Source organism: Ochotona curzoniae, unplaced genomic scaffold (genome assembly GCF_017591425.1).
Source record: "Ochotona curzoniae isolate NIBS_2020 unplaced genomic scaffold, NIBS_Ocur_1.0 contig_589, whole genome shotgun sequence".
In the NCBI taxonomy this organism is placed as follows: Eukaryota; Metazoa; Chordata; class Mammalia; order Lagomorpha; family Ochotonidae; genus Ochotona; species Ochotona curzoniae.
In genome coordinates, this window is record NW_024466482.1 from 206201 (window position 1) to 231016 (window position 24816).

The 24816-nt window shown below is 43.6% G+C and overlaps 1 protein-coding gene across 1 annotated transcript; it reads right to left on the reverse strand.

The window, feature by feature from the left end:
- Positions 1–648: 648 nt before the first annotated feature.
- LOC121162903 (vomeronasal type-2 receptor 116-like) lies at positions 649–10813 on the reverse strand. The gene is made up of 7 exons (XM_040990134.1): positions 10713–10813; positions 10310–10601; positions 8919–9243; positions 8438–8643; positions 6627–6854; positions 5496–5619; positions 649–1562 (listed from the first exon to the last, which is right to left on the reverse strand). Exons 1-7 carry the CDS (start codon positions 10811–10813, stop codon positions 649–651), a joined length of 2190 nt encoding a protein of 729 aa, XP_040846068.1.
- Between the last annotated feature and the right edge of the window lie 14003 nt (positions 10814–24816).

Genomic DNA, 24816 nt, shown 5'->3' on the forward strand with positions numbered 1-24816 from the left:
GGCCAATACAGTGTTCATACGGTGCTCATACAGTGTTCGCATCACTAAGCAAAATTTATATCCTGGAAAAAAAATCCCTTAAAATGCCTGTAGGCCAAAAACTACTCAGCAAGCCAGGGGTGCAGACCATAAAACCAGTGAGTATAAATTGACTTACCAAATATACAATATTGACCCCACATTAGTAAATAATCCAAAATAATTCAATCTCTGGCATTGCAGGAAAAAACATATAACATAAAGCGACAGGCTATTGTATCTGGTACATGACCTCAGATTTGGTTTACATCATGAATATTTTTTTCTCAAACAAGAAATTTTTCTAAATCCCATTACTAATTTTGAGAGAGATTGACACAGAGAATCGTGAGAAAATGAGACCCTTCCCACTCTATATCACATATGTCTATTGCAATATTTATTTCAGGGTTGTGACAAGAACCAACAATAGGAGTCAAACCAATTCATGGGTCTGGAACCAGGATACCCAAACAGAGATCAGAGAACAGGTCAGAGCCAGAGTTGGACGCTCATTCTATGCAGCAGCTAGGCTAATCGTACTTTGCACAAGTAGTATTAAGAGAGAAAGTCACCCCTGTTATTTTTCGAATCTGAATGTAATTCAGTAAAAAACGCCTAAGAAAACTGTCAAACTCCCTTGGAATTTGTTGTTTTCTTGAAGCTTTTGAACAAATTCCTCTCAGGCTTAATGAGAATAATGTAGCACTTGGGGGCAAAGATGCAGCCCAGGAGACCTGTACCAGAGGCCAAGATGGAGAAGACCTCCACGGCCACCATCACCTTCCCCTTGGTGCTCTGGGACACAGGCAGGAAGGTCACCCACACACTGCAGAACACCAGCATGCTGAATGTCAGGAACTTGGCTTCATTGAATGTGTCAGGCAGCTTCCTGGCAAGGAAAGCCACAGTGAAGGTGCCCAAGGCCAATGAGCCCAGGAAGCCCAGCACACAGTAGAAGGCAGTGATGGAGCCCTCGTTGCACAAGAGGATGATGTGTCCATGCTCAGGGTGTGCATCTCTGTCCACAAAGGGGGGAGATGTTGTCAGCCAGATGGCACAGTGAGTCAGTTGGATGAAGAAGCAGATGGGAATGACAGCGTTTGGGGCTCCTGACACCAGCAATCTCCTCATGGTCCTTCCAAGCTTCATGGCCTTGAAGGCCAGAACCACAGTGATGGTTTTGGCCAGCACGGCAGAAACAGCCACTGTGAACACCAGGGAAAATGTGATTTGTCTTAGGAGGCAGGTGGCTGTGTTGAGATGGCCAATGAAGAGGAAGGAACAGAGGAAGCAGAGGAGGAGTGAGATGAGCAGGATGTAGCTGAGGTTGCGGTTATTGGCCTTCACAATGGGTGTGTCTTGGTGCTTCACAAAGACCCCCAACCCCATAACAGTGAGGAGAGTGAGGGTCAGAGCCATGCAGGCCAGAGCCATCCCCAGGGAATCCTCAAAGGCCAAGAAAGTCACCAGCTTGGGGAGGCAGTGAGTTTTCTCGTTGTTTGTGTACTCCAGCTCTGAGCACTGGATGCACTGCTCTGCATCTGTAGGACAGAAAGAGACTCATGATTTTCCCTTGCATTAACTGAGATCCTGGCTGAATCTGGTTTGATGTAGTAAAGGGGGAAAAAGGCACTCAGCAGCAGGTCTCCATCAGCATCGATCCTGGAGCCCAATGGCTTATAGCAGTACTGGGGATGTCTGTCCTGGGAACTGCCCCAAACATTCAGGATTAGGCACAGAAACACCACAGGCAATGCCTGGTATAGCAACCCATTACACGGTTCAAGCCCCAAGCACCTTCAGATAGTAGGAGAATTGGAACTGGTTTTTGTTCCCATTCTCAGCTGTTTCTGTGGAGGCTAAAGCAGCATGCAGGGCACCCCCATTTCCACCTCAAATCCTGCTGTATGCCTTCCACATGTAGATAGTGTATGCAAGTCTGTGGAGCCACACGGAGACACAAGTCCAAAGGGAGATGCTTCACAGTTCATCCCATCAGTGAGGCCTTGGCCTCTGGTCCTTGTGTTCAGAACTCAGGGGATCACTGTGTCCTGAGGCTGTGCACCTGCCAATGTCCATGACGAGCAAAACACCTCTGAACAAACAACCTGCTTTGGACTCTCCTAACTCCTCTTCTCACAGTGGAGTATCAGCTCAGAAGTTTTTACCCATGGTACTAACATGTTATGTTCATTTTGAGAATCTTGGAAGTTTTAGAGTTAGTGTTGGATTAACACACACACACACACACACACACAATCATGTTCATTAATTCAAGTGACACTTTATCAAGAAGATCACCTATTCAAAATGATGGGGGCATCTTTGCATTCAATGAGGAGTGATGTAAACTCCATCAGTGACTGAGTAGGAACTATCTGCAAAAGGGCTTTTCATGCTGGAGCCTTGGGCAAGCTTTGCCACAGAGGCCTGGTTGCCACCTGATGGAGGACAATCCTAGCACTTCAGCCATTTCAGTCCAGCAGTTATGCACCTGACACTTTGCTCTTTCTGGGTCTCACAAGTGTTTACCACAGGGATACATTTCAGGATCTGAAAAATGAAATGAAAGTCCCGTTTTATTGGGTCAAACCTTGCGAATGCATGCAATTCATTGTTCACATTTCATGCATCCTGGTAAAAGATCACATAATATCTGGTAGGCCCAGCAAGAAAAACATTATATATACATAGTTGTACAGTGACATGTGATTGATAGCGCCAGGGAAAGTTCAAAAGACACAACATTAGTTTGTTTTCTGTCTCTGTACTAGGACTCTTGTATGAGAATGTTATGTTCTTTTTTCCTTACAATAAGGACCATGTTTGGGGCAAAAACAAAATTTCAAATTTAACTTTAAAAGTTATTTCTCTTTTATATTATTATTATTATTATTATTAAATGCATTATGTGGCACAGTGTTATAGGCATTGGGATTCTGCCAACCACTCCCCGAACCCTCTTAGAGGTTTATTTATTTTTATTATCAAGTCAGAAAGACAGAGAGGAGGAGAGACAGAGAGGAAGATCTTCGGTCCAATGGTCCACTCCCCAAATGAATGCAATCGCTAGAGCTGAGCCAATCTTGAGCCAGGAGTCAGGAGCTCTTCCAGGTCTCCCACAGGGGTGCAGGGTCCCAAGTCTTTGAGCTGTTCTCGACTGCTTTCCCAGGCCACAAGCAGGGAGCTGGGTAGGAAGCAGGGCCACCGGGATTAGAACTGGTGACCATATACGGGATCCCAGTGCGTGCACGATGAGGACTTTAACCAATCAACTATCACTCAGGCCATTTTTAAAACTGATTAATAAGCTGTTCTAAAGCTTGTCTTTTGGTCACTTGTGCATTACTCAGGACATAATTACATTTCATTGTTGTAAGTACAGTAATATAAGTCCTCAGGTACTTAAAGACACAGCTTTTCCAGATTACATGATTACATTTCTGAAACCTTTGCATACCCAGTTGCTTTTCTAAGGATTGTATATAAGCAAGAATAAATTATCTACCAAGGATTGTTTTCTAAGTAAAAATAGATATTAGATGATGCGGTCTTCTAACAGATACCTGGTTGCTGTTGTCTAAACTTGATATGATTTCCTCAACTAACTTAGCTCTTGCTATTGCTTTTATGAAGAAGCTAACTATGTGCTTGAAGTATGACTTAGAAATGGAAGAACAGGTTTACTTGCATGTTCTAAGGTCGTGGTGATTGGATATAATACAGAAATAACTTATGGGGTGATGGAACTATGTTCTATCCAGAGAGGAAATATTTGTTCAGGCATATGAGCAAACTGTACCAAATCAGGAAGTGCATTATGGATGTGGTGGCACTTTCCTTCCACTCACTATTCCAGCTGAAAGCAGCTCTTCGAGGCTGTGATATTTTTACATGAATCAATACAGCCCAGTGTCACCATGTGCAATTCAATAAAGAAACCTTCAAGCAAAGGTAAAACCATGTAGATCGCTGAAGAACATGAGATATTGCAACCAGTGAAGTTTAGACATGGGCAACGCATTCACTATGACAAAGAGAATGTTCTGGAAGAACTTGAAAAGGAGCACAGAAGGGCATTGCATGACCAAGTGACCCAGGAACTCAAGCTGGAAGAGAAATCTCACTTAAATGATTGTGTCAGCTAAGAAATGAAAAACACCCGACAGGGGGTGGGATGTTGGAACCTAAAGTCTGTATGACAAAGATGTCTTAGCATTATATAGACACTAACATTATTTGCCTAGGATACATGAAAAGAGGGAGATTTAGACTCTGTCATTGCCAGAAGAGCCATGCTCAAATAAAGGGACATGGCTATTGTATCTTCATGCTGATCTGAGGTTTGGATAACTCTCAGTTTAGGTTTTCTCAGCCTGTACATTAACTCTGCAAGAGTGAGACATAGAAGGTAAGGAATAAAGCAGAAACACATCCCATTTTATACATCGCCTCTCTCCATTCCAATGCCTGTGTCAGGGCTGTGTCTAAAGCCAACAACAGGAGTCAGACCAGGCTGGGTGGCTAGAATCAGGATGTCCCAGAGGTGGTCATAAGTACAGGTCTGAGCCGGGACCAAACATGGATCCCATGTACCCTACTAGGCTATCTTAACTACACACAAATAGTAAACATGAAGAAGTACATAATATTACACCTGAATGCAGCTAAGTACAATTTTTGTTGCAATCTCTTCAAATATGATAGTGAAAACATTTCAAAAAATATTTAGACATGCTTAAAACCTGCTTTATTCCTTAAACTTTTCAAAGAATTCTTTCCAGGCTTTATGAGAATAATGTAGCACTTGGGGACAAAGATGCAGCCCAGGAGACCTGCACCAGAGGCCAAGATGGAGAAGACCTCCACGGCCACCATCACCTTCCCCTTGGTGCTCTGGTACACAGGCAGGAAGGTCACCCACACACTGCAGAACACCAGCATGCTGAATGTCAGGAACTTGGCTTCATTGAATGTGTCAGGCAGCCTTCTGGCAAGGAAAGCCACAGTGAAGGTGCCCAGCGCCAATGAGCCCAGGAAGCCCAGTACACAGTAGAAGGTAATGATGGAGCCCTCATTGCACAAGAGGATGATGTGTATGTGCAGTAGTTCCATGTTTGTCAGCAGTGTATAGAAAAGTGCTGATTTCATGCCTTCTAGGAATCCACACACAGTGCTGACAACAAACAACTCCTGCTTCTTGTTTAGAACTCAGTGTGATTTACTCGAAGGACTTGGTGCAGACTGTGTCATGCAGCAGTGGATGGTGATGGAGGCTCCCTAACAGAATCAACGTGTCAGCTGAGCACTGTTAGGTAGTAGGTCATATAGAATGAGGTGCCATTAGTAACACTAAATCACCTATCTTGAAAGAGTGAGTGAATGTGTGCCTGGAGAACAACAGTGCACTGTGATGCCACTGCCACTATGCCTAAGACAATGGAGTTCTCATATGTGGGTTATGTGTTTTGTACCTGTCTGATTGGAAATTTCCCCCTCTGCACAGGAAACACAGGTGTAGCAGCAGACAGCCGATCCTTCCTCTGGCCTTTTCCTGAATCCTGGCCCACAGCTCTGGCTACACACAGATGTTGGAGTCTGCGGGAGCATCAAGAAGCATTGGTCAGGGTTTGGCACATCACGACACACTTGGAGAAGATGCCACTGTTTCCCCCATCACCATCACAAGACTGACCTGCATCACCATGCCTTCTGCAGTCTTGGTCCTGTTAATGGCACATAAACCTTGACTTTAGTGTTTCTTGATGTTCATTCAAGATTTCCAACTCATTCCCAGATAGTGTCAGGATCTGATCACATTCATTTCATTAATGCAGATGTATGCCTATGGCAATGGATTTGTATTCATCACCGTTTATCATTCAAGTCACTCAACCACTCCATGCATCTGAAATACACACTTACTCATGCCTGTGCAAGGGGCACCATAGCTCTGGGCCAAAATGGGACATGAGAACAGGGTTTTTATTTAAGGTTCCCATTAGAGTCCTCTCAGTACACAACTTGTAGTCAAGAGTTTACAAGAGTGTGAGCTGAGTACTGGTCAATGGGGTGTGAACCTTGGGAGGAATGCTTTAGTTCTTTTTGGGTGCATGGAGACAAGCCCCTGAAGGCAGGCACATTTGGCCCCTTGGAACATTGCCTATGTTACAGGCTCTGCCAGAGTACTATTAGCACACTCCCGCTGTGCTTTCTTTTGTCCTTTTCAAGGAACTGTAGCTTATCATCGAGACAAGGAATGAAGGTTCATGAGACTTAGACAACACTTTAGAAGCAGTGACTTGTTGTTTATAACTATGCATGGTGTAAACTATGTCTCTGTGTCAACTGTGTAAGCTGCCTAGAAGACAGATGTCCCTGCATCCCTATCATCCCAGGATTGCCTGTTCTCAATGGTTGTTAAAGGACCCAGGTAGAGTGGATGTAAGGAAAGCTGGCAGTAAGCATTTTCTTAGACTCACGGAATTTAGTTCCCTGTGACTTTTTAATATACCAGTGCTCCACTCTGAAGTTGTGAGATATAAATTGATCCTCATCCACCCAGAGCCTTTTGAGCATGTCCAGAATTCTCCCCAGAACCATACCTCCTTGAATGCAACAGGCCATTCTATCATGTCTTCCCTGATGACCAGGTCTTGGTCACGTCCACTCCCAGAGGAAAACTTTCCAATGTTAACCATCACTCGGAGGCCTGCAGGAAAGTTAACAATGTTCTGAATGTTGTAGTGTTCCTGATGAGGTGTTGCTTTGTGGAGGGACACATGATCCCCAGCATTGTTGGTGAACTGTGTTGTCCTCAGAAGTGGATGTAGCTGGATGGGAAGCAGAGTTAGAAATAGGAAAGCAATCCAATTAGAGATGGGAGGCACATATGGCCTAGGAAATTCTTCCTTTTCCTTCACTTTATGCCCTGAGACAATAATGGCCGAATGCTCAGTGGTCTGAGCAGTCATTCTGGCATGAGTTCAATTCAGGATAATTTGCTGTTACTGTCTCCACTGATGTGAACTAAACTCATAAATGTTCCATTAGCTTCTCTATGCTCACCTTCATAATCCATTAACTTACTGCTTTAAATGTGAGGCCAGCATGTCCCAACTTGTGTGTGAGCTCTTATTGCAAGTAGGCCTAGAGTTTATACAGTGAAGCAATTTTTCTTGATTTCAAATTACATAGAAACCTAATGACAAAAATGTGAGCATGCCTTTTGTGAGACATTCCCTTTGTGTGATTAACTCAACTAATTTGATTAGTACAGTTTACTGTACATGCATGAAGATCGTAGTATCTCAATTGTCTCACATGGTAACAAGTTGTAATAAGGCAGGGTTAAAATCCAGAGGACTTTATTTATATATCAGGAGAGGTGCATTGCATTTACAAATGCTCAGAGAACTCATATTTAGCAAATGATCTCTTAATAAACCAAGCTGGATTCAAAAGTAAGCTGTGAAAATTACATTTCTACATGCAGATGTTAGAATTTAGGCTTCTATTTCAGACCACATCTAGATATCATATCAAGATTTGTGGAAAAACTAAATATTACACCTGAAACGATCTAATTACTAGAGAAAATTGAAATGCATGAGGATTGACCTCAGCCAAGAACGCAATAAACAAAACCTTACACAGGAGTTTCTCCAGCTAAGTAACTTGTGTGACAGTACTCAACAGAGTGTAGCAACAATTCCATGAATGAAAGTAGATCAATAAAAAAAGAAGGTAGACATCTTTATATGTGTTCAACCAGATATGATATCCCGAAAATACTCAGGATAGAGAAAATCATAACAAGAAGATGATCCCATTAATATGTGGGTTATGGATATGAATAGGCATGTTGCATGGATGAAACAGACATGACCAGAAATACATCAGCACAGTGAGGTTTTGCCTCACCGTATTTACAAGCCTAACAGGAAGAAAAAATGATAAACCCTGGTCATGGAAACATGCCTTGAACAGTCAAATCCATGTTGAAATATGGATGCAAGCTATATGTCCATCCACACCTATGAGTGGAGAAACAGAAGGTGGTGTATTATCAAGGTGGAATGTTCCTCAGACACCAGACAGAATAAAATCTTCACCTTTGAAACAAAATGCACTGAACTGGAGATTAGGAAACTTTGTGGAATGAACCAGACCCACCAGGGAAACCACTCATACTTTATCATGTTTGTAATAGAGAATAAAAGCTCTGTCGCTGTCAGGTGATTTATAAAGCAGCTATAAACATTGCTACCCTGAATCGTCCCAGGAAATACAGCAGAATGAGAAAGAGTCTGATTTCTTTCATGACTTATCATGCTGATGTCAAAATGAATATATCCTGGTGAGACGGTACTGCCATGTGATGCTGAGAGCATGTCCTGTTGTGGAGGAGCCTTACCTGCCAGGGAAGAATGAGAGCTTGAGCTGTGTCTTCTGGGAAAACCATTTCTTCTTTCTCCAGAAACACCCGATGCAGGGCGTGGGCCACTGCATACACAGCATTGTACACAAAATAGCTGGAGTCAGACACGGTCAGCATGTCAATGTGTCCTGGGACATTTTCAAGGGAAACATTGGGACGGCAGATTCCTATGTGTCCACAACCTGACCCAGCAGGTAGGCAGTTAAAAAAATGAAACCACAAATCACCAAGGTATAAGTCTTCTGGTAGTGGGAGGGGTTCACTGTCTTGAGAAAAGTTTTGAGTCCTGGGATTTTGCCCTTGTTGGGTGAGAAGGAAAAGCCCCCATGGAAAGAGTGCAACATGTGATGTGTCTCATCCATAACAATGTCCCACTTGGCTGTCATGAGCCACACCTTCCCCACGGTTAGATAGAATGCACCTAGGTGTTCCATGGTAAAGAGGCTCCTGATGTTACTGTACAGTATATGCACATTTGCAGAGGAAATGCTGAGCCAATAAAGGAAAGAGCTGTCAGAGTTTTCATACATTGTCTTTGTCTCAGGGAGCTTGATGGCAAAGGCCAAGCAGACTCCTCTCTTGACCATCTCTGCTTGGATGTCCTGATGGAACTGCTCTCCTCTCATGTCATCAGACACCAAGAGTCCCACCCATGTCCAGCCAAAACGCAGCAGCAGGGAGATCATGGCACGGGCCAGAGAGCTGTCACTGGTGGCCATCTGATAGAGTGAGGGGAACTGCTTCTTATCATTCAGCATGGGATCAAAAGGACCATAAGTGAGCTGAAAGAAAATCAGCATTAGCTGTCATGAGAAACATATGAAAAAAATATGTCTCACAAAGAGAACATAATATTATTGGGTAAGGAAAATCTCCAGTTGAGATGGCCACGATGCATCCTGTGGGAACACAGAGAAGGACATGTTTCACATGGGAAACCTCATTTGTGTCATTAGAGGAAATGTGTGAGTTCATCATCCAGGATAAGAACAGATGGGGCTTGAGTTTTGGATACAAGATCCAGTGCTGAGGCCATATGAAGGCAGAAACCTGAGCCTCTTGGGAATTGATCCAGTTCCCAGGTGTGACACAATCAATACATGCAGAAGCTCAACAGCTACAGAATGTCAATATTTAATCCTTCCCATTTCACCTGCTTTCACATCTTCACCTGACTCTCCTTAAAGGATACCATCGACTATGCTCTCTGAGTGTTGGTCAAAGGGCTTTTCAGCCTATACTCATCATTGGCTATTTCCTCCGTTCATTATGTATTCCAGAGTTCTATGTGTCTGCATGGGGGCCCTTGTAGAATCTCTGAAAAGCTTAGAGTCTGAGAGGCAGCACCAATGGCCTGTGAAATGGACTTCCAGTCCCCTATTTGAAATACTTGAATGAATGGCAGGGCCCTGGATTTCACTACAGCCAGGCAACACTGGCACCATTGCAAATTTTCATGACTCAACCACTGAAAGGGGATCCACTGATTGCAATGTTTGTTTTCATTTCTCTGCTTTCAAAGCTATACACAAACACATATGCATGCACACACACACACACACACACACACATGCACAAACACACGGTTCACTTTGAATGAAGCCTGTGAAATTAACTATGAATCCAGAGTTGATATCTGATTGGGTGTATATGAGCAGGGAAGAGTTAGGCACAGGGCATAAGGGACAGCTGATCTAAGTGGCACTGTGGGGTGCTTTGACACTGTCATGGTCCTAGGAGAGTTCCAAATGGAAGCCAGATGCTTCTACCTTATCACTTCATGACACATGTCAGGATGACTTTGGAGGAGATTAAGAGTTTGTTCAACAGAATTCACATTCCACTCACCTGTGGGATTTTGTAGAGCTCCAAAATGGTCCCCATTTCAGCAGAGAACACTGAGCTTGTTCCAGCAAGGACAACAACTGACTTACTCCGTGTCTGGCACCTGTAGTTGGGAGTCAAGCTATGGTCCCCTGTCAGCCAGTGCAGGGCATTCAACAGTGTGAAGCTGTGACTGGCCAAGGCATTGTACAACTGGAAACCCAAGGACTTGTTTGGGAGCAGGTGGTCATCCCTATTGATCTCCTGGATGGCAAAGTAAAAGGCCAGCACATATTGGTAGTTCTTCCACAGCCACCTAAGCAGAGGAGCAGTCACACAGAGGAGGATCAGACCATGGAATTCAGTGCAGCCACACAGCAATGCTATTGAGCAACAATAGACAGAATCAGGTGACATTCTGTGCTACCTCAACTGTGGCCGTGGAGCTGCAGAGCGGAGCTCAGCAGAGCTCTGCAGGATTTCAGAATGGCTCTTGGACACCTCTGTTGGTGCACCTCCATGAGCCATCCAGGAAAAGCTCACTGTGCCCCAACCTGGACACACAGAGAGTGTAGAAAGCATTTCATTTATCCTGATTTTTGCAATACTTTCAACTCCTCCTCGCTTGTCGGTTACTCCAATATTTTGGGAGTATTGTCCTCTTAAATAGATCCAAGAAAGCCACCTTCCTGAGCCCTTTCTGAAGGTTGCACTGCCACATATCAACTCCTGTGGAAGCATCTGGTTAAGTTATATTTGCCTGACAAATTAACATGTGGCACATGACTTCTCACAGCTTTTGCTTCACTTTCATTCATTCTTTTCCTCCTGCACTGAATTCTAACTTTTCAGTTTTGCATTTTTTTCAGAACACTTCTTTGCATTTTTCTATCTTGCTTTAGTGGAAGGATGGAATTTAGTGATGGTTCTGGATTGTTCCAAGTTGGAGTGAGAGTTTTGTTTTCTCACAATAGTCACATTTGTTCTTACTTTAAAGAAATTTCTCATGTTTCTATATTTTACTTGTAATCTGAATATCAATCAAATTCATACTTGTTGATAAATTATTGGCATTGAATTAATTGATGCAATCACTTGACGTTTGGATCCTATTGAACTCTATGTTGGAGCACAGAGTTGGTGACTTGTCATTTGCATTTAGTGCATTTCGTAAAATAGTTGATATAACTTGCCAAAGAAACTCTTGTGATTTTAGGGTTTCTGTAAGGTTTCACACAGTTTGTGTGTGAAGAATTCTTGCATTCATTGTTATGCCTCATGTGTTCAATTTTGTTGCAACTTCATAAGCACCGATGATACACTCCCCAAGGGAGCGCAACAGCTGGTGCTGTGCCCATCCAAAGCCAGGATTCAGGAACTTCCTCCAGGTCACCCTCACTGGTGCAGGATCCCAAAGCATTGGGCCATCCTGCACTTCATTGTTAGGCCACAGGCAGGAAGCTGGATGGGAAGTGGAGCTGCCAAGATTAGGACTGGCACCCATATGGGATGCTAGCATGTTCAAGACGCGGACTTCAGCTGTTAGGCCACGCCACTGGGCCCAAGTTATATGTTATTTAACAAGTTACACACGATCACCATGTATTCTAAATGGTGAAATGTAATGCAATTCTCTTCCGCTGATTTCTTTCATCCATGTTTTTGTAATTTTCATTGTAGGCAGTTTTCATTTTTTTGAATACATTTATTCCAAAATACTTTATTTTTTGTGGTTATTGCAAATGGGATTTCTTCAATTCCTCTTTCAGCACGTTCTAAATTGCTTCATAAAAAGCTACAGTTTTCTGCATTTATTCTGTAACCTGCAACTTTACTGAATTGGTTTTATCAGTTGTAACAACTTTTCCATTGAGAGTTTACTTTTTCCATATACAACATCATGTCATCTGCAAATACGGATAATTTCAGTTCCCCCTTTCAAATTTTGATGCCATTTACTTCTTTCTGATTTTTAGTTGCTTTTGTTAATACTTCCAGTGTTGTGTTGAATAGAGTGGGCATTCCTGTCTTGTTCCAGAGCTAAGAAAAAATGCTCTCACTCATTCCTCAGTTTGATATTGGCTATTAGTTTAACATATATAACCGTTGTAATTTTTTTAAGCTTTATTTATTGTAGAAGGACATTGTGACCTTAGAAGGTCAATGAGCACAGGGTTACAATTGATAGGATAACATTTGTATGGGAACAACTGGATGGATGCCATTTGTGTGACTGATCGGATATCATTTGTATGAGAACAGCTGAGTGGACAGCGTGTAAATAAGAACACTTGGTGGGATATACAAAACAAGAGTTCTAAGAAAGCGTATAAAAACAGTTGATAGTGTCTGTTGATAAGCTCAATGCCTCCTCCCTTATCCCATATGACCCTCAGTGTATAAAGTCTGATGCCACTAACAAATCCCGGCTATTGATCATCAGTCAGTAGTCCGTGCATGTTATTGTCGACTCCGTGCACCAAGTCCATCACTGCAGGACAGCGAACAATTTATTTTTTTCGGAAAAAGCAGACTTAAAGAGAGAAAGGTCATCTGTTTGCTGGTTCACTCCCCAAGTGGCCACAATGGCCAGAGCTAAACCTATCTGAAGCTAGGAGCCAGGAACTTCCCCTGGGTCTCCCATGCAGCTGTAGGATACCAAGGCTTTGGACTGTCCTCTACTGTTTTCCCAGGTCACAAGCAGGGAGCTGGATGAGAAATGGAGCAGCTAGGCCATAAACTGGTGCCCATATGGGATGCTGGCACATGCAAGTTGAGGATTTAGCCACTGAGCCATTGTACTGGACCTATAATTCTTTTTTTTTTTTTATTGTTGCTTACATTGTATTATGTAGTACAGTTTTATAGGCGCTGGGGATTCCCCTCACCCCCTCCCCCCATGGTGGATTCCTCCACCTTGTTGCATAACCATAGTTCAAGTTCAGTTGAGATTCATTGCTTGCAAACACATGCCTAGCATAAAGTTCAGCGTCTTATTGTCCAGATAAGTCCAGTGGCCTTTTGGGGAGACCTTCTATGGTCTGAAGATAGGTCTAACAGAGTAAAGATCCAGTCAGTTAAAAGCCCCAACAAGGCCTCAGTATCAATATACAACATTATGGAATTAATTGACATAGTATTGGGTAAACAATATGTTAAAAATAATGCAAGTTCCATTCTTCGAAACATCTGGGTTGAGACAGTATCAATGACAGGTTCAAAAAATAACAAACAACCAAACAAAAAATTACAGGTTAAATCAAGGCAAACATGTGGTATCTAATCTTTTGGGATTCACTCATTTCCCTTAGCATTATAGTTTCCAGTTGTGCCCATTTAGCCACAAAGAACTGCATTTTGTTTTTTTTAATAGCTGAGTAGTATTCCATGGAGTAGATGAACCAAAGCTTTCTTATCCAATCTTCTGCTGATGGGCATTTCGGTTGCTTCCATGTTTTTGCAATTACTGATTGTGCTGCAATGAACATAGGGATGCATGTTGGTTTGTCGTAAAACAGGTGTTTTGGATATATTCCTAGGAGTGCTATTGCTGGGTCATATGGTATGCAGATTTTGAGTTGTTTGAGTGTTCTCCAGACTGATTTCCATAAAGGCTGTACCAATTTGCAGCTCCACCAGCAGTGGAGTAGGGTTCCCTTTTCCCCGCATCCTCGCCAGCAAGCGTCGTTGGTGTTCTTGTTTATGTGGGCCAATCTTACTGGTGTTAGGTGGTACCTCATCGATGTTTTAATTTGGATTTCCCTTATTGCTAGGGAGCTGGAACATTTTTTCATATGTTTGTTTGCCATTTGGACTTGTTCCTTTGTGAAATGTTTGCCCATTTCCCGTGCCCATTTCTTGAGTGGCTTGTTTGCTTTGGTTTTTTGGTTGTTTTGAAGTTCTTTGTATATCCTGGAAATTAGCCCCCTATCGCCTATATCGTGTGCAAAGATCTTCTCCCACTCTGTGGGTTGCTTTTTTACTTTGTTGATTGTTTCCCTTGCTGTACAGAAGCTTCTTAGTTTGATGAGGTCCCATTTGTTTATTCTGTTCTCAACTGCTATTGCTTTAGGTGTCCTTCTTAGAAAGTCGGGACCTACTCCTAGGTCTTGCAGGGTATTTCCTACATTTTCTTGCAAGAGTTTGAAGGTTTCTGGATGTAGGTTTAGGTCTTTTATCCATGTAGATTGGATCTTAGTGTATGGTGATAGATGTGGGTCTATTTTTTTGTTTCTACAGGCTATCAGCCAGTTGCCCCAACAACATTTACTAAAGAGGCCTTCCCACTTGCTTGAGCTGCCATTGGTCTTTTTGTCAAAGATTAATTGGCTGTATTTGTGTGGGTTCCCTTTTGGTGCTTCTATTCTATTCCATTGATCTTCCTTTCTGTCTTTGTGCCAGTACCAGGCTGTTTTGATAACCACTGCTCTATAGTATGTCCAGAGGTCCGGGATTGTGATTCCCCCTGCTAACTTCTTATTTTTCAGGATGGTTCTAGCTATTCGTGGTTTTTTGTGTTTCCAGATGAACTTTTGAATCATTGTATCCAGTTCCGTGAAGAATGTTTTGGGCAATTTGATTGGAATTGCGTTGAAAATGTATATTGCTTGTGGTAGTATAGACATTTTAATGATATTAATTTTGCCTATCCAGGAGCACGGGATGTTATTCCATCTTTTGAGGTTTTGTTCAATTTTTTTTTTAAATAGTTTGTAGTTTTCTTCGAATAGGTCTCCTACGCTTTTGGTTAGATTTATTCCCAAAGACTTCATACTTCTCTCTGCTATTTTGAATGGTATCCTGTTGGTTAGATCTTCTTCCATCTTGGTGTTATTTGCGTACACTATGGCTATTGATTTTCATTCGTTAATTTTGTACCCCGCCACTCTGCCAAACTCTCGTATAAGTTCTAGCAGTTTCTGTATTGAGTCTCCTGGTTTTTCTATGTATAGGATTATGTCATCTGCATATAGTGAAAGCTTGACTTCTTCGTTTCCTATACGTATGCCTTTGATTTCTTTTTCTTGTCTTATGGCCTCTGCAAGTACCTCTAGGACTATGTTGAATAGCAGTGGTGATAGCGGGCACCCTTGTCTTGTTCCAGATCTCAGTGGGAAGGGTTCTAGCTTTTCTCCATTCAGTATGATACTGGCGTTGGGTTTTTCATAAATTGCTTTGATTATGTTGTGGATTTTTCCATCTATGCCTACTTTGGCTAGAGTTTTTAGCATGAAGAGGTGTTGGATTTTGTCGAAAGCTTTTTCTGCATCTATTGAAACTATTATGTGGTTCTTGTTTTGCTGTTTTTGGATATGGTTTATAACATTTATGGATTTCCGAATGTTGAACCATCCCTGCATTCCAGGGATGAATCCTACTTGATCCGGATGAATGATCTGTCTGATGATTTTTTGAATTCTATTGGCTAGGATTTTGTTGAGAATTTTAGCATCAATGTTCATCAGAGAAATAGGTCTGTAGTTTTCCTTCTCTGACGGTTCTCTGTCCGGTTTTGGGATTAAGGTGATGTTGGCTTCATAGAATGAGTTTGGGAGGGTTGCTTCCTCCTCTATTGTTTTGAAGAGCTTGTAGAGGATTGGGGTTAGTTCTGTTCGGAATGTTTTGTAGAACTCTGTAGTGAAGCCTTCTGGGCCTGGGCTTTTTTCGTTGGGAGATCCTTGATGACTGTTCCAATCTCTACCTCGGTTATGGGTTTATTTAATTCTGCAGTTGCCTCCGGACTGAGTTTTGGTAAGTGGTGGGAGTCCAAGAACTTTTCTATTTCTTGGTGGTCCTCAAATTTGTGGGAGTACAGTTCTTTGTAGTAATTTCTAATTATTTTCTTAATGATTGCAGTGTCTGTTGTTATGTTGCCTTTTCCATCTTTAATGCTGTTGATTCTCACTTTCTCTTGTTTTTTTTGGTCAATCGGGCCAGTGGAGTGTCTATTTTGTTTATTTTCTCAAAAAACCAACTTTTTTGATTTGTTGATTTTATGTATAGTTTTTTGATTTCTATTTGGTTTATCTCCTCCCTTGTTTTGATGATTTCTTGTTTCCTATTGTGCGTGGGACTCTTCTGCTGCTGTTTTTCCAGATCCTGGAGGTGTGAGGTTAGTTCCTGTATTTGGCGTCTTTCTTGGGCCTTGACATGGGCTCCGATTGCGATGAATCTACCTCGTAGCACTGCTTTGGCGGTGTCCCACAAGTTTTGGAATGTTGTATCAGAGTTTTCATTGGTTTCCATAAATTTTTTGATCTCATCTTTGATTTCTTCTCTGACCCAATGTTCATTTAATAGCATATTGTTCAATTTCCAAGAGTGCCTATACTTCCTGGGGAGTTTTGAGTTGTTGATTTCCAGTTTCATCCCATGGTGGTCTGAGAGGGTACATGGTATGATACTAATGTTTTGGAAGTTGTTTAGATTCGCTTTATGTCCTATCATGTGTTCGATTCTGGAGAAGGTGCCATGCACCGCTGAGAAGAATGTATAGTCTGTGGCCTTAGGATAAAAAGTTCTATATATGTCTACTAAGTCCAGTTGTTCTATTGTTTGTGTGAGCTCTGTTGTTTCTTTGTTGAGTTTTTGTTTCGTATACCGGTCCATTGTTGTTAGAGGTGTGTTGAGATCGCCTACAAGAATTGTGCGGGTGTCTATGTCTTCCCTTAAGTCTGTAAGTAATTGCTTTACGTAACTAGGTGCATTAAGATTCGTTGCATAAACATTAATGATGGTGATTGCTTCTTGATGGATTATTCCTTTCACCAGTATAAAATGGCCTTCCCTGTCTCTTTTGATGTTAGTTAGAATGAAATCTATCTGGTCTGAAATTAGGACAGCTACCCCAGCTTTTTTTTCTCGTCTATTGGCGTGAAATATCTTTTTCCATCCCTTCACTTTCAGTTTCTTTGCATCCTTTCTGGTTAGATGCGTTTCTTGTAGGCAACAGATGGTTGGGTCTTGTTTGATGATCCATTCTATTAATCTCTGTCTTTTGATTGGTGAATTTAGACCATTTGTGTTGAGAGTTAAAATTGAGAGGTTGTAATTTTGCCCTGCCATGTGTTTGTGTTGTGTGTGTGTTGTTGCCTATGTAATTGTCTTGTTTGTGCAGCCTTTAGTTTGGAGACCTTCTTATTTGCCAACTTTGTTTGTGATTTGCCTCCTTTTTGTCCGGGACTAGCGCATTTCTTTCTTTTTTTTTTTTTATTGTTGCTTACATTGTATTATGTAGTACAGTTTTATAGGCGCTGGGGATTCCCCTCACCCCCTCCCCCCATGGTGGATTCCTCCACCTTGTTGCATAACCATAGTTCAAGTTCAGTTGAGATTCATTGCTTGCAAACACATGCCTAGCATAAAGTTCAGCGTCTTATTGTCCAGATAAGTTCAGTGGCCTCTTGGGGAGACCTTCTATGGTCTGAAGATAGGTCTAACAGAGTAAAGGAGACTTTGCAGGGCTGGTTTTGTGTATACATATTCTTCTAGTTTTTCTTTGCTATTGAAGTATCTGATTTCGTTCTCAAATACAAATGAGATCTTTGCTGGGTAGATTATTTTTGGTTGACAGTTGTTTTGTTTCAGGACTTGGAAGATCTTTGTCCATTCTCTCCTTGCTTGTAGGGTCTCTTCGGAGAAGTCAGCAGTGATTCTGATGGGTTTTCCCCTGTATGTGATCTTTTCTCTACTTCGTACTTGTCTCAGGATTCCTTCTTTGTCTTCATTGGAGTAGAACTTGAGCACCGTGTGTCTGGGTGAAGATCTCTTTGGATCATGTCTGTTGGGAGTTCTCTGTCCATCCTGTATGCGGGGTGGATTCGTGTTCCAAGTGTTTTGGAAGTTTTCCTGTATAATTTCATCAAGCACTGCTTGCATCCCAGATTCTCTTTCTACTCCCTCAGGGAGGCCGATGATCCGAATATTCAATTTTCTTGGTAATCCTTCATCTCTTGCATCATTTTATTAGTTTTGCTGAGGTTTGTCTCTAGCTGTTTAATTCGCTGGGCACCTTCATTTTGTGTGTCTTCTGTTTCAGAGATCCTTTCCTCTGCCGCATTTATTCTGTTGATGAGGCTTTCAATCTTATTATCTTGGGCATCCAGTTTGGTTTTGATTTGTTGTATTTCGGTGATTATGCGGTTCTGGAGGTCTTCTAGCTTTGTGTCCACGTCTCTGAGAAATTTTAGCATTATTTTCATCAATTCCTTTGCTGGTAACACTTCCATGTCTTCATCTCGTATCGCCGATATTGATAATGGCTTTTGGCCCTTGTTTGGTGGGGTGCTGGCTCTTTCATCTGGAGCACAACTCTTTCTGGTGGTTTTTCCCATTGCGTTGGTGTATTCTGGTGAGGCAAATGGACCCGTGTGTTGAGGGGCTGTCAGGTGCTTTCCTGTAGAGATTGGAGCCTGCAGGCGTGGTGTTGCCGGGCGTGGTAATTTTCAAGGCACCGTTGGTGCGTTCTCAGGGCCCGGGGCTGTAGAGCACCACCTTGGGGGCCCAGTGGATTCCAGGCACACTCTGGGCACCTCTTCTACAGGTGTGACACCCCAGGGCATGGAGGGATGGAGGCGCTCTCTGGGTGTGCCCCCTTCACGGGAATCCACAGGGCTTAGAAGGTTTTATGTGCTTTCTCCCTGCGTTCTCCGTGTCAGGTACTGCAGGGTTTTTCAGAGCCCACCTGGTGCGTCTCCCACACACGGGACTGTGGGTGAGGCACTTTCCAGGCGTGGCTCTTGTGCAGTGAATCCACCACTCGTGGTGTGTGGGTGTTCAGAGCCCCTGCTCCCGTGTGGCTCCCCCACACAGGCCCTTAGCGGAGGAGTGGCCCAGGCACCCTGGTATAATGACTTCATGGCAGGTTCGCACCGTGTCAGTGTGGTGCAGGAGTTTTCAGAGCTCTCCTGGTGGGTCACCCACGCTCAGAACTGCGGGGTGGGAGGCGAGAAGTGAGCAGTTCACACTATGGGAGTGGTACCTGCGTGTCAGGGACACACAGCGCTACACTTCCCAAAACTCAGAGCCCTCCTGGCACCTGACAGCTGCGCTGTGAAGGTGGCTGCTGCAGGCGGGACCGCCCAGCCCGCTCTGGACAGCGTTCAGAGGCCTTCTGGTGTTCTCGCGCACCCACCAGGTAGGGTGTGGGGGTCTCCAGACCCTCGCCAGCAGCCTCTGCGCACCGAGACGCACTGGCCCCCTCAGCGCAGGAACATCCAAGGCGCCTTCCCGGGGCCCCCTCAGCCACTAACACCACTGTGCGTAGTTCCCAAGGCGTGACCCGACAGTTTCAGGCTGCCTGCCCCGAATTCTCAGAGGCTGAAACCTCAGCAGGTGTTGAGGAATGCGGAGGCTGTTATGTTAACCCTTTGCTCACCAAACGTCCGGCTGTTGCAGTCTGCCTCTGCTGCTCTCCGCCAGCGACGATCCCTCCGATTTCCCTGTCTCCGAGCTGGCCGTGTCTCCCGTCAGGCCGTTTTCAAAAGTGACTCAGCAGGTCTGGAGTGGGATGTCGGTTTCTCTACCTTTGCCCTGCTCCGTTCTCGTTGTTCTGAGTTGTGTGGATCTTTTTGGCTCCACACTGTCCCAGGGAGCTTCACGGACCTCTCCCTGGGTTCCCTGCTGTTCCTCTTTGCTGCTTCTGTAGCGTTCTATCCCTCTCTCACTAGACGCTCCCTCACAGCCTTCCTCCTACGTCGGCCATCTTCGCTCCCCTATAATTCTTTTTTGATTTATTTAATTTTATTTGAAAGACACAGAGAGAGAGGGAGAGACGGCACGCAATATCTTCCATGCTCTAGTTCACCCTCCAAACGGCCACTATGGCAGGAGCTGGGCTGATCCAAAACCAGGAGCCACAATCTTCCTCCAAGTGGGCACAGAGGCTCAGGGGCTTGGGTCCTCCTCTACCGTTTCCCCAGGTCTCTAATGGAGAGCTGGGTTAGAAGTGGAGCTGCTAGGACCCAAATGAGTACCTATATAGGCTCCTGGCACCACAGGCAGAGCCTTAACCTGCTAAGCCATGGCCCTAGTCTTTATAATTTTGAGGCATGTTATTTCCATATCTAATTTATAGGGTAGGTGTTATCATGAAGGTGTGTTGAAATTTATCAAATATTTGCATCTGTTGATATGATCATATATGTCTTTTGGTCTTCATTCTTTGATGTTCTGTATGATACCTATTGAGTTGTGAATTTTGAACTACCTTTGCCTCTATGAGATAAACCCCACAAAACTGTGATGCATCTTTTTTTATGTGATTTTGGATTTGGTTTGCTAATATTATGCTCCCCAAGGATACAGATCTCTAGGATTCTTTTCAGAGTGTCGGCTTTTGGTATCAGAGAGATGCTGATCTCAAAGAATTTGGCAGAATTCCAAGCTACCCAATATTTCGAAAAAACTCTGAAGGGTATTGGAGCTAGTACCTCCATAAATGTTTAATAGAATACAGTTGTGAAGCTCGCTCATGCACCCATAATTTTAGCAATGGTAGAAAAATTACAGCAGGGTTTCTCAACTTTGGCACTACTGTCACTTGGTACCAAATTATTACTTTCTGTGCATCAAAGGATGCCTGGTAGAATCTCCTTCACTATTACCCACCAAATGCCTGTAGTAAGTCTGCCCCTTTCCCTTCAGTGTTATCATTAAAAAATGTCTGCAGACACTAAACACTGTTAAGGCTTTACAGAGCAGGAAACAAGAGGGTGATAGTTGTTTAAACGGATCTTGAATTTTGGAAGTCATTTAGACAAGCAAAGTTGGTGATCAAGAAATTCCAAGTAACGCGTTATGGAAACCATGGCAGAAGATTTCAGGAGCCCAGGAACATACGCCATGTGCTGCCGTCTGGTCCATGTGAGTACAAGCACATGGTTTTGAGCAGTGCAAAACATCTAAGCGGAACAGGGATCTAGGATGATTACTTGCCATCTGTGTGTTGGATGGATTGGAGAAAGAGAGATGAAACAAAGGACCAGAGTAATCCAGGGGAAGGTCTAATAAATGGCTAAACTGGGGCAGTAAGAGTGGGAACACTGGGAGGGATACAAATGCAAAGTCTTGTGGAAACATAATTGGGATGGTTTAGTCACAACTGCATATGGGACTCGGACATCATTCCCTCCTGTTTTAAATGCTACCCATGAAGACAAGAACTATTGAAATATTAGAACCTAGATCTTTTAGAGGAGGTCAGTGGGGAGGGAAAGAGGAAAACAGAATCAGGAGGTTTAAGGGGGAAGATCATATGCTTGCATTTGTACTACTTGAACCTGAAATAATGGCGACAAACAAGATATCTGGCCTAATATCAGAAATGAGCAGAATCGAGATCTGTTGTGACACACTGGAGAGCTGAGGTTATGTGCAGGAAGGACGGCTTCCATGTGAGCATAAAGAGGGGGCATAAACCTAGCATAAACCTGCTAGAGTCCTGGGAAGACACAGGGCCGCACCGTGGAAGAGACACGTCTCAGACACAAGGAGGCTGGCTTTGTGGGTGCAGGTGGACACTCAGACCTCTCAGGCAGAGATGACAAAGATTTACAGCATCCTTTCAAGACATAAGGGAACTAAACTGATTTTTAAACAGTTCAAAAGAAGGAGTCCAGACATTTCCTGGAGGATTCTTGGGCCAGTATTGCGGTGCAGCAAGTCTAAGCTGCCAACTATGACACCGTATGACATAGAACAACATATGGCAGCACCAGTTCTGAGTCCTGGCTGCTGCATTTCCAACCCAGCGTCCTGCTAATGCACCTGAGAAAGCAGCAGATGATCTGATCTGCTGGGGCCCTGCTTCATCCATTCCCCAGACTAGCAGCCATCATGGATTTCCTGTCTCAGAGGATCTTCCAATTCTGGACATTCCAAATAAATGGAATCAACAACAGCGGATGACTGTGGCTAGCTTCTTTCACTCTGTTCAGTGTTTCCTGTTCCTTTCACTCTCTTATTTTGTTTTTTAATTTATTCAATTACTTATTTGAAAGGTGAGTGTATGCGGGGTAGAGGGAATACTCTGTATACTGGTTTATTCCCCAGGTGCATTTTGTCCATGCCAGGAGCCAGCAAGTCCATGCTGGTCTCCCACATAGGCGGCAGGGGCCCAAGTCCTTAGGCCACCTTCTCAGGTGAATTAGCAGAAAGTTGAATCAGAAGCAGGGCAGATGGGACTTGAACATTTCCACTGACATGGGGTGAAGGCCTTGCCAGGTGTGTTTTCCCTTCTTTGTGGTAGAAATGACTTTGTCTTAAAAAAAAGAAGAAGAAGAAGAAGAAAAAAAAAAAAGGAATGGCTTGAGAGAGTGGGAAAAATGGAGCTAGATCTCATATCTGCTGATTCACTGCCCAGATGCCCACAACAGCTGAGGCTGCCAGGTAGGAGCCAGGAGCTGGGAGTTGAGTCCACGGCTCCTTGGTGGGTGGCAGATGTCCACTGATTGAGCCATCGCTGCTGCTGCTGGTCACGGGGCTTCTGTCAGCAAGAAGCTGGGACCAGGTTGGAGCCAGAACTGGAAGGCAGGCATTCCACTGTGTGAGCAGCCTAACCAGCATCAGTGCTGCTACAGCAAACACCTGTCTACATCACCTTTTTCGGTTTCAGCCCTACTATACCATAAGCAGTCTGTTTCTTCCTATTGCTGAGCGCTATCCCACTGTAGGAAGGATATGCTTTATTTATTCATTCATTCATCAATGGATGGGCCTTTTGAGTCTTGATTTTTCAGGTTATTCTTTCTTACACTACTAGAACACAGGCACGATTTGGATAAGAATTCTTCTTTTGGAAGTCACTACACTCTTCCATAGTCTCTCGCACAGCACCTGTCATCTGGAAATAACCCAGTACATTCATCAGAGGGATAATTCAAGCCCTCACTCAGGCTGAGCCAATGGTTGTGAAGCACTCACACATTTGCTGCTTCCAAAGAGGTCACTGGGTTCCGGGAGATGACGAAGGACCAAAAACTGCCCCCAAAAACCTCATCCTCCAGGGAGGATCATGGGACGCTTGGAAATAATGAAGACAGAATGGAGAAAAATGATTTTAAAGAAGGACACAGAAAATTCTGGGCTGGAACAAAGGGCTCTCTGTTGGAGGAGTCAGCGATGGCTTCACTGCAAAGTTTCAGTTGTGCTTTCCAAACAGAAAAGGCTGCCAGACCAACCAGAGAGAGCTGGGGTCAGCCAGGAGCCCCCTCCCCCACTGCCCAGCTGTCCAGGAGGCTGACCTGGGGGCTGGCCTGGGATGGGGAGAGGGGAGCAGCAAGTTAGTGGAGATAAGCTGGCCCACAGGGTGACCTCCAAGAAGAAGAATGGTGCTTGTGCAAATCAAAAGATTCCTATTTCTTTCTAGGTACTGAGGAAACTTGTGCGGGGGGGGGGGGGTTGGGCAGGGGGGTAAGATGATACTTGAAAAGGGGGCTAGAGGAAGCAATGAGGGCAAAAGAGAGAGGTTTAAAAAAAATCTGATGCACATTTGGAAAGGCTCCTCAAAATTCACTTATTTCTTTTTTATTTTGTTTATAACATAAGCCATTATGCTTCCCTAGGCCAATTGTTTGCCAAGCGTTTTCATACATATTTAGAAATATATGTGTGTATAACCATGGGAATTTGGCACAGCCAACTTAACATAGCTTGGAAGACTCACATTTGATATGTGAGTGCCGAGGTTCGAGTCCCAGCTCTGCTCCCAACTCCCATTCCTGCTAATGTAGACCCTAAGAAGCTGCAGGTGTGTTGGCTCAAGGAGTTTGGGCTTGACCACAAACAGGGGAGGCGCTGACTGAGTACTGTTCTCCTGGCTTTGGCTTGGCCCAACTCTGGCAATTGCTATTATTAGCAGAAGGAATCAATGCAAGAAAGTACCCTCTCTCTCTCTCTCTCTCTCTAACTGCCTTTCAAATAAATGAGTATTTTCAAAAAAAAAATCAAGAATTTATTTGTTATTCCTGTATATTATTTCCAAATTTTGCATTTTAAAAAATTCACTAAAACGTACCTACTAAGGAAGCGAGGTGGGCTGGTGCAGTGGGCAAAGCAGGTCCTCCACCCGCAATGCTGGCATCCCATATGGGTATCAGTCTGTGTACTGACTGCTCCACTGACCTGGGAGGCCAGTGGAAGATGGCCCAAATATTTGGGCCCTATGTCATGTGGGAGACTTGGAAAGAGGCTCTTGGCTCCTGGCTTCGGATTGGCTCAGCTCTGGTCATTACAGCTATTTGGGGAAGTGAACCAGAGGATGGAAAACCTCTCTCTCTCTTCCTGTAAAATCTGCCTTTCAAGTAAAAATACAAATGAACAGATCTAAAAAGAATGTGGTGATGCTGATGTGACACACCCACTGTAATGTCAGCACATGAAGATATATTTATGTTTTACTACATGGTTTTGACAAGTATCCGTCAACTATGTTATTGGTATATGTATTTCCTGTACTTTAAAAAAATTATTTACCTGAGAGAAAGGATTTATTTTGTTAATTGACTCCCCAAATTTGCTGTAATAGTTGGACC